Consider the following 15,397-nt stretch of genomic DNA (forward strand, 5'->3'; position numbering starts at 1 on the left):
ATGAAATAAACTCAATTTTTGCTACAAATTTTCTTATTTATTATTATAAAAAGTCAAATAAAATTTGATAGGTTGGTGCAATATGATATAAGTTAGCTTTAAGATTATAGTTTTTAACAGTAAATTAAATCATATTATTATTGTAATTGGTCATAATTTCCTCTCTTACTCTGAATTTAACTTTGTAATTATTTTAGGCCTGTAGGGCTTTTCGATTACTAATGAAATAAATGAAATGAAATTAAATAAAATCCCTTCTCCTATACTCAAAAAAAATTGGTTTATTTTTAACAACTTGTGCTAAAATAAATTTGTTCCCCGACAATTTATTGTTATTATTTTGCTATTTTCTTAAAAATTCTCGCAAAATGTTTCAATAAGTGTTTTTGTTTTCCTTTTTATACAAATTATAACATTTATGATGCACCAGACAATTTATAAATAAATTAAATACTCAAAAGTTCATTTGTGATCAAAACCGCGATAATACGAAATTTAATTTTGAGAAGCTTTGCTCTACGAATAACACAAAAGCGACTGTCTGAAAATAATGTTTGGAACTAACTCTTTACGAAAAATTCAAAACGTGATGCCAGAAAATTAATTTTTGGAACTGACACAGTTTTCCCGGAGAGAAATAAATCATTTATCTAACGAAACATCGTTCGGACTTGGATAAAAAAGGAAGTCACTTGTCATTGAGATAGAAAATAAAATGGGAAGCAATTATTAATACGGAATAGTTCACCACTTGTGGTACCACGATTAACTGTGTTGTCTAAATGAGTCTGAAATACCGGGTTGCCACTATACCTAAACCTAACTAGTTCGTTTCAGGACCACACAAGGACATATAATTGTCATGGCTCACTGAAATGAGGTGGTTGTAACGAGCATATAACGCCAATGCGTTATATGCTAGTTACAAAATAAAGGCTGTCCAAAAATTATTGTTTTTATATAAACCCAGTAGGTAAAAAGGAACTGTATTATTTATACAGCAGTATAATTGTCCACTCATTGTTATTAAAGGCGGCCAAAGTTTAAAAAGATTTACTTTTTAAGTTTGCATAATTGCCCAACTTCGGGACTTGGTAGGAAATAAAAAATCAAATATTATATTAAAAAGTTCAACTAAATTATTCAGCTTATAAGGTTTGTTTATTAAACAAATCAATTAAAGGTATGTCATTACATAAATTCTTATTATATATATTATATATGTATAAAATACGAGAATGTTAACTTGTTAAAATTAAAAACAAAAACTTTTTAACAAGTCAACCTGTTCAATGAATCAAGCAACGCTTGCGGTTATTACCAACAATATGACCCTTCACATTTAGGATAAGACTGAGGAGACATATTATAGTTGTCTTCAGATGAAAACAACTTGGTCTTTAAATTTATAGCAGATAAACGTTTAAAGTGGATGTTGGATTACGGATTACAACTTTGTGAAAAAAAGAATGTGAACGAATTAAACACATGGGCATTGAATAAAAACGAAATGTATATATTCACATACTCCAATGTGGGTGATGGCGAAGTTATTTATTTCCCGGTGGTGAATTTCGAGAGACTCTCGAGGAGCCCAATATATGAAGAATGCTCGTAGGCCGTTGCCAAGTCAGACATCTTTTCCACAAACTCGTTGCTAACACCCTTCTCTTCCAGAAGGTTCATGAGCAAGTCATATAAATACTAAAAGCAAAATATACAAATTATAAAGGACTCGAAAATAAGGTTGAAATAACTTACGCCGTCTAATACATCGCCAGCAACGGCGTACACTTTTTCATTCCATTCTCCTTGGTATATAGTCATTTCATCAATACCAAAGACATCATCTAAAAATGAAGAACAATTACTACTATGAAAGTTTTAAAAGTTCGTCTTAAACGCACTATATTCGCCCTCTTGAGCCGAACCCTCCAAAAAAGAACATGTAAATGAAAGAGTAGTGTTTCCTTTAACAATATCCACTTCAAATTGTGGTTTGCTTCTCATTTCTCCCATATCCGGCTTGTCAGCGGTGGGATTAATCTCAGGCTCTTCATCTGTATCAACCGTGTGATTGACGTTAAAATTTATTACAATTCTGGAAAGTGAATAGGAAAACACACTTTAGAATTTCTCTTAATGAGCTTTTACAAAATTACTTTTCTTTCTCTCCTTGTTTGGTTAACTCCACTTCAGCACCATCTAACTTTACGGCGAATCCCTCCAACGTTGTTGGAATTGTTTTAATCTTTTGGGCCTTGCGTTCCGCCAATATTTCCTCCGTTAGAAATTCCACTAGTTCTCGCTCACCTACATATAAATACAATTAGATGCCGGCAAATCTCGAAGGTTCGTAGTCTCTTTTGAGTTATGTAAGCCACTGGCTGCTAATATCAAAGTTAATATTATCCACAAACCTTTGGTATGGATTTGATGTTTCATTCCGCAACCACAACTGCATCCTAAACTAGGTTTATGAGACTGCAATATTCCGCCTGTGGCACTTCCAGAGTTTAATTTTTTTGACATGTGCCACAAGGTAAAGTCACGCTTGCCGCCGAAGCCATTTCTTAATGAGATACTACCCACAAAACGAACTGCAGCTTTAGTCAAGCTATTCATATTTCTAGTTTAATTTACAATTATTGCTATGTAATCAAATGAAATTTCTGACAAAATCCCTCGTGCGAGCTCGAGTTATGTGAGATATTTGGTTATGTGTATCGTTTTGACAGATGAAAAGAAACTGACAAATCACCCCCTCTGACTGACACATATTGAACGGCGTCATGTTTTATACGCAACTGTGGAGTTATATTCCAAATGGCAACTAATTAGAACACGTTCCGTCAAGCTGATTTCAATCAACCAATGTGAGTAAGAGAATTTGACAGAAAGAATTACGAATAAATAAATACATACAAACAAATTCTATACAGAATAAAAATTTAACTGAAATAAAGACCGTCTCTAAAAAATATGAATAGTTTGGGGGACGATTGCAACGAACTCAAGCGGAAATACGACGCCTGCTTTAACCTTTGGTTTTCCGAACGATTCTTAAAAGGTGACCATGATGACGGAATGTGTGCTAGTATTTTCAAAGTCTACCAGGAATGTGTGAAGGTACATATTATACAATTATTCTCTACATATCTCAATAACTTATCTTGTATTCTAACCCATAATTCAGAAAGCCATGCAAGAGCAGAAAATAGAATTGCGTGAAATCGAAGCCGAGTACACCACTGGCGATTATAATACCAAATCGGAACACACAAAAAGCTGACCTTTACTTCACAGTGATTACAGCGATGGTTTCGACGACGAGCCCTTACCAACAACAAGTAAGGCTGGGAACACGTTTTGGTCTCATAAAAGGGGCAGTTCAATCTAAAGTTTTAACAGCAATGCTGCTAGTCAAATGTACAAAAATAATACTAACCCGTATATTCCATAGTAGTAACTGAAAGCATTGCATTGTTTAAATATGTTTCATCTTAATATTTTAAGTAATAAATATTGAAGTTATCAAAGTCATATGGAATTCCTTTGCTAAATCTGATTTCCGAATAAGTTTTTTTAAGTAATATTGAACAATTTAGATCCATAACAATACCTTTCGGTATTTTTACCGATTTCTTTTAATGCAATCACCAAGCTGCAAAATAATCTTAGGGAAATTTGAAGTAAGCAAAGCGCTGTTTGGACATATTACCTAATCAATGTAAGCTCTCTTGGTCAATGCATTGATAGCTTAAGATAAACTACAGCAAAAAAGGATCAAACTTTAATTTTTTTTTTAATAAAATTAACTTTTTTTTTAATAAAATTAACTTGTTTTCACAACGATAGGTACAAATCTAAGTTCGAGTTTAGTCGATAAAAAAATTAATTAAAATATCTCGAAAACTAAGCCCAAAAAATACCGAATTTATTCATACTATTTTTTATTATACTTTTCTAATAGTCAAAATTTTCTTTAATTTATATAACAATGTAGTCATAGTAGCAAACAAAATCGGAGGTCGATATCTCGAAAACGGGTTTTCAGCAAAACGTTGACTCCACATTAATAACCTTCAACACTAATGTGGTACAGGGTTAAGATGTCAAGATGGTATCAAAAATTTTGGTTTACACCATTTAACTAAAAACACAAACAATTTTTTAAATTTAGTAAAAAAATAGGCAGCCGCTGTGGTGCAATGTTTAGCATGCCCGCCTTGCATACATAGCTCCCAACAAATTTGAATGTGTTAAGATGGCATCAAAAAATTTAGTATACATAGTGGTGAAGGGTATAATATAGTAGGCCCCGCCCGACTTTAGACTTCCCCTACTTGTTTCTCCTTACTATACACCATTTATACTAAATACGCAAATCCATCTTGCATACATAAGGTAGTGGGTTCAACCCCAGTTTTGACCGAACAACAAAAAGTTTTTGAGTGTGTTTTAAAGCTTCTCTAAGAGGTTTCACCCCAATGTGGTCATTGACATAAATATAGGGCTCTATATCACGAAATCTATGCTCTTTCGAAAAAATTATCGCGGTAAAACTGTCATTTTTACACGGTTACTTTTCTTTAATAATTCATTTTAAAAGTGCTATTTACATATTTATCTACGCTCGAACTTAATGCTCACATCATAGATGAAATTATAGATTTCAGGGGTCGATATCTCGAAAAGTAGGTTTTTCAAATTTTTAACTGTACAATTTTTCTTTAAAATGCACTATCCTACCCCCCATATTATTTTATATATATATATTTTTTTTAACAATTTGTGGTAGATTTGTTCCATAATTATAAACATATTATTTTCAACTTAGATTTGTCCTATTACGAGACCACAGCAAAGTCATTCGGGCAGAAGTGCGTGCCACAACGGAATGTGTCGTAGAAAATAGCAGACATTACGGTTCCGTATTGCAATGAAAAAGCATGATCAACGAATACACGGAATACGGTAGAATTCGTATGTGTGAATGGGTACGGGAGACACATGCGATGTGGACCATTATGTCGTCGGAAGGGCCACGAAAATACTATGGAGTCACCCAGATAAAAAAGACTGGAAAATTAAATATATCGGTGGTAAGAAGATTCGGGACCTGGCCCAGCTTGGAAACAAATTAACAACAACTCCAACATTGACTTAGTTGTATGTCAGCCTGCATAAGACAGGGAAATCTGAATCCTATTTTCAACCTTAACGTAATTCACATAACCATCAAAAAGTCGCATATGTCATAATTAACTTTTCAGGCACAAGCAATTTCTATTCTGCTTCCTGTATTTACTAGCACCCACCTTATAAATAAAAATTACTATTCTGTTTGTATTCTTATTTTTTTTTGTTTTGTATAAAATACGACTTTATTGATAGTAAAAAAACATAAAACAAAGAGTATGTAAATATTATCCTTGACAAGAAATCAGTGGGGATAGGAAAAAATCTCATATTACATTGTTCAAGTGCTTGTTTTCTCTTCGTAAGGAAGACCGCATTAGTGAGAAAAAACTTAGAAAAAACTTACAATAACAGAAAAATCGAACACCGATGTATTATATGCATACAGTTTCACAAATACAAACTATCACAACAATGCACTGTTAAAAAACGAAAATGAATATAGTTAGGTTAATAAACAATTTCGTGTTCACTCAGAAAACTTTTACTTAACTGCATTATGATTTACATATGTATAATGTACAATAAAAGGATGGTGATACTGTGTACAGTGAAACCTCTCAGAAGTGATCTCAATTTTGTCCACATTTTGACACAGGTGACAACTTTTGAAAGGTTAATTTAATCTGATAATAGAAAACAAAACTCTCGAGAGGATTGTCCACTTTTTATAGGTGCTGACTTTTAGTGTTTCCAAGTTTGGGAGGTTTCACTGTAGATGTTTTATAAACCATAAAAATACGATAATTTATGATCTTATGGTCGGTCGATTTATTTTTAACTTAATTACAAATGACATATATTTTTTTTGTATATATGTATATCAATATATAAATATAAATTAGTGGGACGGACATGCATTTTTTTTCTTCATATCTGAATTCTTACATAAAAATTCAATATAAAATTGTAATTGACAAATGTTAAGGCATCAATTTTGCGGTTATCCAGATTCAAATTTTATTATGTATGGTAATTGCTTCATTTAATTCTTGCGCAGTCTTTTCTTTCCCAATAATTCAAGCGATAATTTACATTTTATAAAAAAGGCCGCAGTGTTTTTTTTTTTTATTATTAATTGCAAAGAATTGTTTCGAATTTCGCATGTTCACATTTACTTTGTCTATCCAAAAATGTTTTTAAGAATGTCTTTACTTTCCGTAACATAAAAAATTGGGAAGTTTTCATCGTATATCTCACATGATACGAAGAAGACATAGATAATAATTTTCCAAAAATATGTGGTACCCGTGTTTCATCATCGATACCTAAAAATACTAAAAAATGAGCTATTTAGTAAGGAAATAAGAATGACAACCTTAATGTTGTTCTCTTGCGATTCTTTTTGTAAGTGTGAGTCCTCTTAAGATGATCAAGAGAAAAACTTATCCCAGCTAAATATGGATTAGGACGATAAAGATATCGTTAAGAATTGCACTCGAAGTGCCGAAAAAATTGTTTTGTAGTGAGACGCATATTAGACATAGTTCCGATGACGATGGATCTATTGAAAACTTCACCAGTGTTTTTTAATAGCTACAAGAAACTATTAGCTACGGCTGTTCTGTAGGCGCGATACCTTTTATGTACCAACTGGGCTTTATAGCCATTTACTTATGAAAACGATTCTTCTATGTACAAATAGAAAAAATATATATTTGTGTATATATGTGTGTGTTGCGCTTTATATATGGAAAAGCATATCAAAAATAGTAATCAGTCTAATCAGGTTGTTTGTATAAATACTTGTATTTGTTATGGGATTACCTGCATATGCTCATCATGAATAATGTACAAATGTCTGGTTTTGAAAATGATTCGAGTGTTACAAATGGATAACACTGCCAGGGGTCAAACATGATATGTGTGTAAGTATATACAGAGTAAAAATTTGAACTTAAGAGGACAATAGACGATCGAACAAATAGAAACATTCTTATAAGTTTTGTACTTAATTATAATCGGTTGTAAAGTCCAATTTAGTGGTACAGCATATATAAAAAATACTTTAATGCGAATGTTTAAAACGCACTAGACTCCCTTTTTTTATAACTATGAGCTAATTTCTATCTTAAGATTCGGATTGTAGACGTTTCAAACGTCCTTTAAAATATGAATATATCTAAATATGTCTATAACTACGAACGAATTGCTCGCTTAATCTAGTTTGTATATACAACGAAGACGGGGAAATAATAACAAGATGGGGACATTATTCGGACATTAATTCAAGTAACGTTTTTGTAGCATCCAAGAAGTGGTAGGTGTGCGGATTAAGTAGATCTTTAAGCTTGGTAAATTGTACACTACACCGCTGGAGCGTCTTACAAAACATTAGTCGAATAAATGTCGTTCGTTTTAAAATCGTAAAATGGAGTAGTTCGCATAAACTTTAAACTAAACAAAACAAAAAAGGATAAATTTTACTAAAAAAATGCTTGTATCTTCTGGATAGCCAGGGTAGATAAAAACATGTGAAAACTCTATCCAATCATATGTACGTGCGTTTAACCTTTGTTAATGTAGACGTCTTGCAGGGTAGTTCCTTTTCGAGATTCTCAGTCGAATTTTTACACTCGTGGCTGCGATCCTTTTCTAAGTCCAAACTAGGCTTTCCTGGATGGCAGTAATGATTTGTGTTCATGAGCAAATTTATATCTTTGCCATGCTTTAGCCCAAAAGTCCTGTAAAACAAACATCATTTATACAGGGAGTAAAATCAAAGAAAATGTTGGTATATGGATATGGTGGACTTACGGATTTGCGTTAAATTGGTTCCGATGACTACTGTGCATGGAGGAAGCTGGTTTGCAATTACGTTTTGAAACATGAAGGCCAACAACCATGCCAATTATAAACACCAATGCCAATGCCAATACCCCGAATCCCCAATAGAAACTCTTTCCTGCTAATTGTAGTTTTTGGTCTTCACCAATAGCGGTTGAATGAAGGGGATCTATAATATTTAGTTATTAAACAATTTCATGCTACTAATGGTTCTAATGGAACTTACCATTTACAGGGTTCATTAAATCATGCGGATCTACTGAATGTAGAGTAATCTTATTCTCTTCATTAAAGCTTCCCAAGAGAAAGTCGTCAGCCATGGCTGTGGGTATGTCCGTATCTGGTGAACTGGGACTATTGCCAATAGATGCTGGAACGCCATTTGCGGATGCTACATTTGAATATACATGTTTTTTCGCCACATCATTGTCTACATTATGAGTGTTAAATTGAGCATCCAAATTGTTATCGGTAACCAAGCCAAAATTCAAAATCGTACCATCAGCAATAATAGTTCCAGTCCCTTTGTTTGTATTGGAAGATTTGGGACACAAGGATTTTGCAACTTTTTTTGTTGTGTTCAAAGACTGCAAGAACGATTTAGTACCAAATTTGTGATTGGAGAGTGACAAACTTTTGCATTCATGTGTGTGTATATCCCAAGCGCAGTTAGGGTCTTGGATGCCCAAGCAATTGGCACAATCAATAATATTCGAGCAGTGATGTAAAGGTACCGTAACCAAACTACCATCACTGACAACCAACAGCGTGTTAGTTTTCGACGATACAATCAATTCTCGCACGGGTGTTCCTACAGGCAAAACTTGGAGCTCCGATATCAAGACAGTTTTTAAATTTTCAATGGTTGCCGCTGAGCCAACATTTGAGGCCGTAGGTATATTAATGAATTTGGTCACTTTTCCATCGTCAGTACCTGTGTAAATTACGTCGTGATAGTCACCATTCAAAGCACGTACTTGGCCATCGATTGCTATTGAAGTAAGGCGATGGTACAAATGAACCTTTGTCAACAAAGGTCGACCAAATACGGCCGGAACCGAGGTTTCCATAAGAGGGTGATTTTTAATAAAATTAACACCAATGCTGGACAAAGTGCGCGAATCAGGTACACACTGCCCCGGCCGTGGATCCGGCACTAACTCCTCCTGCACTGGCAACCATTGAGACTGACTATCTTTTTGAGATTTGAAGCGACCTTCAAAAGCGTCCATAATATCATCTATATTGAATGCACAAATAGCACTCCCAGGAATAGCATTTACGGAAGTTGTGAAAACGGCATATACCAAACCATTCGAACCACTTTCAATGACAGGACTAATAGCCTCTGTAAACATCAAATCATTTATAATAAATACTAGGCTCTTTTAAAGAATTAACTTACGTATTTCATCAAAATAAAAGGGGAAATCTCCAGGGATCGAGCAATTAAGTCTTGCTTTTAAGAATGATGTCCAGGATTTGCTCAATGTATACGGTCCACCACGATCATTTTTACATACTCTTCCCACTCGCGAATAGACCTTTTTTCCAAAATTCATGAACTCCATGGCGATTTCGCGGAAGAAGAACATAACGAAGCCATTGCGCTCTATAGCTCCAACAAAGTCTGGTTGATTTAATTGTTTCAAATCGTATTGGTCTGTACGCAAATTCTCTCGATAAATCAATGGATCACCACCTGAAAAATCTGCTACAGTGGCGGAATAAAGATGTCCATCTGCATAGGCATACGTGCTGTTATGGATAGGGCTATATGGGCATAATCCTTGTGCTTCAACATCCCGAACAATTTCATAGTAAGGTGGCGCATTAGGATGCGCTTCATCGACTATGGGCACGTAATGGCGACATCGCGGCTTGTATGAGTTTGTTCCACATACCAGTATTTGGTCATTATTCAGACGAGCGAACACCCGTATATAATTATGACAGTCAGCCTCTCGTTTTCCCTTTAGAGCACATAATTCTCGATCAGCATCGGACGAAAACCATTCAATGCGACTATTTTCCCTTAGTCCATTAATACTAATGTTGTAAATTATATCTCTGCAGATGAAATAAAGTAAGCATTATTAGAAATTGTTTGTCTCTTTTTTTGTTTACTAACATAACATAATAAATATAAAAAAATAAACTTTATAATTCTCTCACCTGGCACCAACCAACATAGTGGTGTCGTCATGGTCCAACACCTTATAGTAGTCTGTGGCATTTCCAGTTAATTTTGCCAAAATTTTATCTTGCTCTGTAAAAGAAAAAAAAAACAAAATTAGACGCTATTTATTCAGCAGCATTTTAGATTGATAAACATTTTGCTTTTCACATGAAAACCTTTGCTACAATCTATTGGTGGCATGTTTTTTATTTCTCGATATAATCTGTTCTAAACGAATTTTCCTTTTTTGTTTGACGCTACTTACTTGATTGAAAATCAGGTCTTACGTCTGGCATCCACGCCATCGAGAGGCTAAATAACGATGTAGTGCAAAATATGAATAAGATGGACATATTGCCCGGCCTAGCCTTTTTACTCATTGCTAAAGAAAGAGGGTTTGCGCCTGGTAATTAGATCGTTCTCCTACGTTATGATGGTATTTTTTAGCCAAATTTGTGTTATATGTATGTGGGTGTTGTTTCAAGCCCCACTTGTCCATGCAAAGGAATTGTTTAGTTAACGAATAGCTGCATGTTATGTGTTATTGTCAAGATTGTTATGGTGTAGTTTTATTCCAAAATATTTGAGAGTGAATAGCCGCCGTAATTGAAAAGACCTTTTTTTTCAAGTCTTGTAAAATTTGCCACAAATTCTTGATTCGGTGATATTATCCTGTAAAATAATTGAAATAATATATTAGTAAGGTGTGTTTGGATAAGTATTAGGGAGCATTGCTACCAAATAAGTTGCAAAATAAGGCCTTATGTTCAAGTTCTTGATTTGCACAATTACCAGTATAATTTAAATGTGATAAATACATAACACTTTTTATTACATTAATATAAGCTTTGGTTTGGATTTTAGATAACAATTGCATTTGTCTGCACTGAAAGTTTTTCTGTTGGATTTTTATGTAGGTATAGGGGTCACGTGGGAAACACAACAAAATAGTTTAATCGTGAATATCAATAATAATACGGTCTTGTGTTGTCAATATATTACTAGTTTTTGTATTATATACTGCTTAACTTCCTTATGACGTTATAGCCTTTTTACAACTGCTGTAAACATTTTGTCAAATCGTAATAATCTTCGTTATGAGCTCTTATTGCCGTATACAATGGTAGGTAGGAAAGGACACGCATTGTTATTGACTCTTAAAATGGTGAAGTGAACGAGCAAATAGACGAAATCAACTACCCCCTACCTTAAGGTGTGTACAGGTACGATAGTATTGTATGAAAATATTTGTTATCACAACCGCTAGCATCATAAGAATCTAACAAAAAATTTACACCTACATAGGCTAAAAATTGGGAAAGTAAGAAGAAAGGAGTGGGCATGAAGTACGCCGTGTTTGCTGAAACATAGTAAATGTGACTGCGATAACACATGTTCGGGTTTATCTGTTTTAGCTTCTCGCACATGGGATGTTCTCTTGGAAATCACGTGCGGAAAATGTTTTTGTTTATCGGGTGTTCATTTCTTTTGTGGAATTGTTTTCAAATGAAAAATTATCTACATTAAATACGTGACATTATCACGACCATCGATACAATTGCAGAGGTCCATGTTGATTTCAAGAAACTATCGCATGAAGGCTATCATAATATTTCGTTCGAAGGAATTTACATTTCGCAACCGATTTAAACATACTGTCAAAACCTTTAATTTCGCCTTTGTGTTAGTACCTAAAAATTTTGTTATTTTGAAGGATTATTTATGTCAATTAGTTAAACAGCTACATGAATATTTTTTTTTTCTGAAAATTGGATTTTTGTATATTTAATTCTAATTCTTAAACCTAAGTTTTAAACTGTATACTTTTTTTATTTTACAAAATTTCTTCAAGAGCAAAAAAGAAATTAAAATGCGTACAAATTTAAATATCCCCGATTTTTCAAAAAAGTCAGAAAACTATAGTTAGTTATAACAAAAATCCATAACTGTCATTTAAGACTTTCCATCTAAGTTAAAATTGAACTCATTAAACAGTTATATCAATATTTAAATTATTAAATTGTATACTGCATTTATATTAAACTATTATTGGAAATACATATTTTCTCAAATCCAATCAATCGAGTAATGCATCATGAAAATTTTTACATGATATATTGTATATAATGTATTTATTTTGAATATGTAATTAGAAGGCTTCAAATGTTGTTTTTGACTAAACAATTCCCTAACTTTTGATAAATGGACTACTCTAACTTACTATTTTACTACGCTATGAATTTTATTATAAAGGGATAGTTTGAATTTATTATTTGCCACTTCCAAGAATATTTATTTAACGACAAACGCCTGTCCTGTAGTCCCAATCGTTTTACATATGAGTTACGTATTACTTTAATTTTTTTATGTTCCACTGCTTCTCAACTTATCAAATTCATTTCTACATAATTAAATAGGTGAAACACATAAAATCTTCAAAAGTGTTAGGTGTTGCTCAGTTTGGCACTGGTATATATTTTCAAAGAAATATTATAGTTTCTACCATCCTTTTGTACTAGACCGTTAAAAAATAAATTTGCATTTACCATAGAAATATCGAAAGCAAGTATCCGCCAATGGTTCAACGTCATACTTCCACTGTATCTCTTTTCAAATTTTTAAGGCCAGCCACTTGCCTTTGGTGGCTGTTCGATTCCATAAAATGATATTTGTGCTCTTTTGTAATAGTTTGATAACCCACACATAAACATTAATTAGGTTACAAACCAAAGACTCTACACCTTCAGTACACACACATACGCCCGTCTTTTGTGCTTCATTCGTCCAGGGGAGCAAGAGAAAATACAGATACAATTTTCTCCTTTAAATAATACAATAGATGAAGTAAACACAGATCACCATCCACTGAAAATGGTGTAAACTGGTAAAGTAACATTTGAGTGTTACGAAGCCGAACTAATGTATGTTGAAAGAGAACAGCACCTCATATAGCTGCCCGTGATGAAAAAAATGTAAACCACGCATAGTCGTATAGTATGAATACAAGAAATAAATAAAAGACCGTATCAACGGAAGTGGTAAAGAGTGACCAAAAAGATTGTTTCTCAAAGATGTTTGAGCACAAGCGAAGCTTTAACGAGGGTAGTATACAAAAAGGAAGATCCATTCGTAATATTATGGTAGTATGATATTCTCATTTTATGTTATTCAACCCCATATTCATATATTTGATTGATTATAATTTCCACTAAACTTTCAGTAGTTTCGTGGTTATTTCTATATTTTTAATATGATTTATTTTATTACACACTCTCCTTTTTATACGCGATTTTACAAATTGTGCACTAGAACAAACAAGATTTATATGAATATACCATCAAACAGGGCCCAGTAAACTCTCATTACGAAATAATCTTGGAACTAAATTTTAAACGTGGACGTGGTCTTTCTAATCCTTTATAGTGGTTCCAAAGGAAAATTTCGGTAGTTATATTCCCATTGTTTTCTACTAGATATGAAAATGAAAACAGCTTTAAATTTTATCATCCATTTTACAAATACTTTCTTAGGGTGTGACTCACAGCGTATTTTATATTGTTTATATTCATTAAGCTTCGGCATGCAGTTTTGTAAATATCGCGTTTATTATATTTTTATTTAAGTTTTTCAGATGGAGGGGTTTTGGTGAATATGTTAACACGTATAAAGAGTTGCTGTTATATTTTCAATGCACTTCAAATATGGAATTTAAATAACTTGAAACACAACATGTACAATCAACCCACTTACTTCAGACACCATTTCAGACTTCTAGTCGACAAGAATTAAAGAAGTGTCAATTAGGGTTGTCAATCATGAATTTTTTGTTAATGCAGCGAATCGGAGGCATAAGTCCATTATTTCAAAATACCATAATAAAGAAAACGTGAATTTTTTGATTTTTCTCCTGAGAAACAGTACCGTCCTGTACTTAGCACATTTATTGAATGCGTATGAAGTAGAAATTTGATTTTTTTGTAAAAATGTTTGGAATAGTCTGAAATCGATTTTTCGAAACAAGTTTTGATAGGTCGACTTTTAGCACAAACTTCGAAGATTGATTTCGACCTTTTTATATTTTGTATTGCTCAGATAATGGTTGCCTTTTATTTTATTTAATTTGACCTTTTTAACCCTAGAAAGCCACCCATCGTCAAAATGACGACGCGTAATTTTATTTGCGAACTAAAATGGTTTTTAGGCGTTTGGGAAATGATAAATTAATTTTTTCATTTAATTTAATTTGACCGTTTTTAAATATGAAACCTCTGATCAGTTAAAAAAAATACTATAAATTTAGACAATGTTTTATATAATAAATAAAAGTAGAAAAACTTAGCTAAATATAATATTAACGTTAACTGAACCCTCTCATTTATCATATCAATATTTCTTATTATTATTTAATACATTTTTTTCAGAAATCATAAAACATTAACAGAATCTTAACACAAATTAATACTATTACTAACCGACACCGGGTAATTTTAATTTTATTTGCGAACTAAAATGGTTTTTAGGCGTTTGGGAAATGATAAATTAATTTTTTCATTTAATTTAATTTGACCGTTTTTAAATATGAAAACTCTGATCAGTTAAAAAAAAATACTATAAATTTAGACAATGTTTTATATAATAAATAAAAGTAGAAAAACTTAGCTAAATATAATATTAACGTTAACTGAACCCTCTCATTTATCATATCAATATTTCTTATTATTATTTAATACATTTTTTTCAGAAATCATAAAACATTAACAGAATCTTTACACAAATTAATACTATTACTAACCGACACCGGGTAGTCGGCTAAAAGGATTAAATTTCAAAAAAAAAAAAAAAAAAAAATATACATATATATATATATATATATATATATATATATATATATATATATATATATATATATATATATATATATATATATATATATATATAATATATATATATATATATATATATATATATATATATATATATATATGTATATATATATATATATATATATATATATATATATATATATATATATATATATATATATATATATATATATATATATATATATATATATATATATATATATATATATATATATATATATATATATATATATATATATATATATATATATATATATATAATATATATATATATATATATATATATATATATATATATATATATATATATATATATATATATATATATATATATATATATATATAT

General features: G+C 31.9%; 3 protein-coding genes and 1 long non-coding RNA gene across 4 annotated transcripts; 1 reads left to right on the plus strand and 3 right to left on the minus strand.

The window, feature by feature from the left end:
• Positions 1–1,128: 1,128 nt before the first annotated feature.
• P32 (complement C1q binding protein P32) lies at positions 1,129–2,742 on the minus strand. Its single transcript, XM_075311925.1, has 5 exons — positions 2,421–2,742; positions 2,163–2,313; positions 1,908–2,101; positions 1,762–1,850; positions 1,129–1,704 (listed from the first exon to the last, which is right to left on the minus strand). The coding sequence occupies exons 1-5, from the start codon at positions 2,623–2,625 to the stop codon at positions 1,555–1,557; spliced, it is 789 nt and encodes a 262-aa protein (XP_075168040.1). The 5' UTR covers positions 2,626–2,742; the 3' UTR covers positions 1,129–1,554.
• Positions 2,743–2,747: 5 nt separating this feature from the next.
• On the plus strand, positions 2,748–3,543 carry LOC142240230 (uncharacterized). The gene is made up of 3 exons (XM_075311926.1): positions 2,748–2,876; positions 2,943–3,129; positions 3,197–3,543. The coding sequence occupies exons 2-3, from the start codon at positions 2,983–2,985 to the stop codon at positions 3,290–3,292; spliced, it is 243 nt and encodes an 80-aa protein (XP_075168041.1). The 5' UTR covers positions 2,748–2,876; positions 2,943–2,982; the 3' UTR covers positions 3,293–3,543.
• A 3,389-nt stretch (positions 3,544–6,932) lies between these two features.
• Sema1b (Semaphorin 1b) lies at positions 6,933–10,840 on the minus strand. Its single transcript, XM_075311927.1, has 6 exons — positions 10,434–10,840; positions 10,165–10,258; positions 9,395–10,059; positions 8,216–9,337; positions 7,960–8,158; positions 6,933–7,886 (listed from the first exon to the last, which is right to left on the minus strand). Exons 1-6 carry the CDS (start codon positions 10,546–10,548, stop codon positions 7,694–7,696), a joined length of 2,388 nt encoding a protein of 795 aa, XP_075168042.1. The 5' UTR covers positions 10,549–10,840; the 3' UTR covers positions 6,933–7,693.
• Positions 10,841–13,364: 2,524 nt separating this feature from the next.
• On the minus strand, positions 13,365–13,958 carry LOC142240232 (uncharacterized). Its single transcript, XR_012723200.1, has 2 exons — positions 13,711–13,958; positions 13,365–13,637 (listed from the first exon to the last, which is right to left on the minus strand). It is a non-coding gene; the product is annotated as an uncharacterized LOC142240232 (long non-coding RNA).
• Between the last annotated feature and the right edge of the window lie 1,439 nt (positions 13,959–15,397).

Source organism: Haematobia irritans, chromosome 5 (assembly GCF_050003625.1).
Source record: "Haematobia irritans isolate KBUSLIRL chromosome 5, ASM5000362v1, whole genome shotgun sequence".
NCBI lineage: Eukaryota > Metazoa > Arthropoda > Insecta > Diptera > Muscidae > Haematobia > Haematobia irritans.